The following is a 3985-nucleotide window of genomic DNA, read 5'->3' as shown; positions in this document are numbered from 1 at the left end:
CTAGAAGGGAAGAGAGAAGTACAGGTATATACGGCAGAAGGGACTGTACAGGGCAGGCTAAGGATGGCATTTGCAGCAACCCATCAAGGCAGCTCTGGTGTAGTGCAACGGGCAGGAGAGCTGGGCTGAAATCCCTGAGTGAGGGATTTCACTCTGAAAGTCACTGTCTCTTGGCCGGGTGCGGTGGCTCACGCTTGTAATTTCAGCACTTTGGGAGGCTGAGGTGGGCGGATCATGAGGTCAGGAGTTCGAGACCAGCCTGGCCAAAACAGTGAAACCCCATCTCTACTAAAAATACAAAAATTAGCTGGGCATGGTGGTGGGTGCCTGTAATCCCAGCTACTCGGGAGGCTGAAGCAGGAGATCGCTTGAACCCGGGAGGCGGAGGTTGCAGTGAGCAGGGATTGTGCCACTGCACGCCAGCCTGGGTGACAGAGCTAGACTCCGTCTCAAAAAAAAAAAAAAAAAAGTCACTGTCTCTCAGGACTTCAGTATCCTCAACTACAAAACGGCGGGGATGATAATAGCATATTTCAGGCTTCTGCTAAGTTCAAATGAATTGATGGACATAAAAGGCTTGTATCTCATGTCACAGAGGCTCTCGCACGTTTACTGAATCTGAGAGCACAAATGAAGGGGACAGCCCCACCATGAGAAAACCACAGGGCAGGTGTCTGCAAGACCCAGGGGACTGGGTTGTTTCAATGTGGCTACAAACTGTCAGCTGTAGGCAGGGTACTGAAGCAGAGCCTTCTTTCAACCCTGTTTATAAACACTCAGCCAAAAAAACATCCCATTTCCTTTTGTTAACTGTTTTAGGTATGATAATTGTATTGTCCTTTAAAAAAGGGAAGGGGTCATTCTCTCTTAGAGAAACATACAGATACAGAAGGATTTACATATAAAATGCTATTTCTGGAGTTTGCTAGTAAATAATCTGGGAAGGAGAATGAGTGTAGGTACACTCAGCCAACCCTGTAGAAAATAAGATAAAGGATATGGAGACAATGATCAGAAAAGGAAATACAAATGCCTCAACATTTGAGAAAATACTTAACTTCATTGAAAATACAAAAACTACACTAAGATATCATTGTCCACACAGACTGGCAAAGATCATAAAGTGTGGTAACATATTATGTTGGTAACAGTGTAGGAAGAAAGGTATACAATTCTATGGAAGGCAACTTGGAGTTATTTATCAAGATGAGAAACACAAATCACTTTGACCTGGTGATGCCTTGGAAAATTTATCCTACAGATATTCTCAGTGTACACATGCAAAGTAAACTGTGTGTGTGTGTGTACACGATTACTTACTGTAACATCTGTAATAGCAAGAGATTGAAATCAAACTAAATGTTCATCAGTAGTGGCTGTTCCATAGAATACGTGGTGCATCCACACAATGGAATACTAAGCAGCTATAAAAAAAAATGAGGATTCAGTTTGGGATGAAAAAAGTTCTGGAGATGGATGGTGGTCATAGTTTTACAATAGTGTGAATGTACTTAATGCCGCTGAACCATACACTTGAAAATGGTTGAAATGGTGAATTTTATGTATATTTTACCACAATTAAAAGAAAAAGAATGAGGGAGCTCTACATATTGGCAGGGAAGATCTCTAAGATGCATTGTAAAGTGAAAAGCAAATTGGAGGACAATATATATACCATTTGTACATAAACATTTGAGTTAAAAAAAGGAAATGCGTTCCTATTAGCTTTTATAGCCATAAAATAACTGCAAGGTTATACAAGCATTGTTTGTAATAGTAACACTGGTCGCTTCTTGGAAGGGAATCTGAATGGCTGGCAGCCAAGGTAGGGAGGAAGCATTTTGCTGCAGATTATTTTATACTTTGTGAATTTTAAATGTTGTGAATTTTGACTCCCCATATTTACAGTGGAGTCCTTAGCCCAGGATCCAGTGGCATCCAGGCTGGAAGCTATCCAGGCCCTCCCCATCTAGAAATGCCACTTACCAGCCAGGAGCAACGTGTGGGTGTTCTTGTTATCCGGCACTTTGTCTGACCTCTCACAAGGGTGCATTCCCAAGAACTTCACAATATTACCCACAGCCTCTGTAGTGAGAAATCCCAATATTGTTAAGCCATCTTGTCTGCCCTTTGTGCCACCACCACTCCCCCATGTTCTGAAGGGCTTTTAATGAAGTGGCATTTGACATATGTGCTCCAGACATGGCCCTGGATCCTTGGAGAGAAAAGGGATGAGCACTTCAACAGTAGCCAAAGATCTTGAACAGCAAGTAGGCCAGAGATGGCATTCCCAGGATTTTACCTTCAAGTGTCTTGATGGTAGACAAGGTGAACGTTTCCTCCTTCTCAAATTCATCCCCTACCTCATCCCAGGCTGCTTCGAAGTTCAGTCTCATGACCTTTTGAATGTGATCAGCTACAGTAACTTCCAGATCTTCCAGCTGGAGAGATGGAGGTAGAAATCAGGCACCCATCCACACACCTATGGGCCTCTGCTCTGAACTCATCCACACATCCCTTCCTGCAACTCTTTCCGCAGGTGCTTGCTCGGCACTGAGGACTGTGCTAGACTCTGGGGACACAGAGCAACTTGACCAGGTACCTATCCTTGAGGTGCCCAAAGGCAAGTGGTATCCCTTCAACAGAAAACGCCCTAATCCCAAGTACCAATCTACTAATTCATTCTAGAGCCGCCTGCTGTGAGATCACATCTCTTCTAAGCCTGCCTAGTGTCAGTGCTTGCAGGACCTGGCATGCAGGGAATTACATAGCATTCTCAGAGGTCTGCTCCCTATGCCTGTCACTCCTAAGAGACGATGAGCTCTTCAGGAGCAGCAGCTGTTTCTAGTTCAGCAGAAACTAGCAGAAACCTCCTACCCCAGCTGTGTCCTCTGGATTTGACAGCTCCTGAATCTCTATCTCCATTTCAGCTGTGTTTTCCCTGAACTTGACACATAATACTCCTACTGAGTCTACATGAAGGTTCCCCATTCATTCTCCCATCAGATTTTCACTGAGGCCCTACTCCTGTGGATGTTTACAGTGTATATAAATACAACTTAGACCCAGCTCTCTCTCCTTTTTTTTTTTCTTCATCTCTGGATGGGCTCAAACAGACCCAGCTCTCTCAAGGAGCTCACATGGTCTTAGAGCAGCTCCTGCCTCGGGGTCATTTCCAGCTCAAGGAAGGTCCATCCATCCTCAACTGTGACTCTAGGATGACACAATGGCGAATGTCAGTTGTATTCCACCGTGACTGTCCCTCTAGTCAGGAGGAGTTCTAACAGTCCCCATCCACAGGCTGAGCATAATGGTCTGCACTCAGATGGCCCTGAGCCACTGCCCCAAAGTCAGACCTCAGAAGGATCCTGTACTTAGTTCCATCGAGCTAAGATAGGAGAATTTAGAAGGGCTATTCCAGTGCATGAAAGGACTGCCCTGCACAGCAAACAGGTCAAATTTATCCTGAAAGCATTTGACAAGAGGAATCAAAATGTCTTAAAATCATGCTTACCCTTTGACCCAATTATTCTCCTTCTAGGAATCTATCCTAAAGAAATAATCTAAAATGCAGATAAAAATTTGTATCTAAAGGGATATTTAATGCAGCATTATAAATAGTGAAAATATGGAAACCCAAATGCCCAACATTAAAGGAGTGAAAGGTCAATCAAGTTTTGACATAGTATATAACAGTATTTTAAATCCACTAAAAAAATTGTGTTTATGAAGTATTTGTAATGACACTGGAAAATACACTATGGTTTTAAAGTAGCAAGGTCTACATTGTAAGAATGATTTCAATTATACCACTGCCCCCCAAAAATAACTCTAAGGATTATGAGTAATGTTTTCCTGTTGTTCATACTTTGAATTTTGTTTTTGTATTTCCCAAGTTTTCTTTTTCCACACGAACATGTACTTCCATAAGTTTAAAAAGTTATTTTAGGCCGGGCACGGTGGCTCACGCCTGTAATCCCAACAC

General features: G+C 43.0%; 1 protein-coding gene across 1 annotated transcript in view; it reads right to left on the bottom strand.

Moving 5' to 3' along the window:
- Positions 1-3985, bottom strand: part of COPG1 (COPI coat complex subunit gamma 1) — a 29453-nt gene that overhangs the window by 486 nt on the left and 24982 nt on the right. The window contains exons 22-23 of the mRNA XM_054482171.2: positions 2303-2441; positions 1987-2085 (exon numbers count right to left, since the gene is read on the bottom strand). Coding sequence (XP_054338146.2) covers positions 1987-2085; positions 2303-2441 — 238 coding nt within the window. The remainder of the gene's footprint in view (positions 1-1986; positions 2086-2302; positions 2442-3985) is intronic.

This window comes from Pongo pygmaeus, chromosome 2 (genome assembly GCF_028885625.2).
Source record: "Pongo pygmaeus isolate AG05252 chromosome 2, NHGRI_mPonPyg2-v2.0_pri, whole genome shotgun sequence".
NCBI classification, from domain to species: domain Eukaryota; kingdom Metazoa; phylum Chordata; class Mammalia; order Primates; family Hominidae; genus Pongo; species Pongo pygmaeus.
Note: the sequence above shows the minus strand (reverse complement) of the source record. Positions and strands in the feature narration are given on the sequence as shown.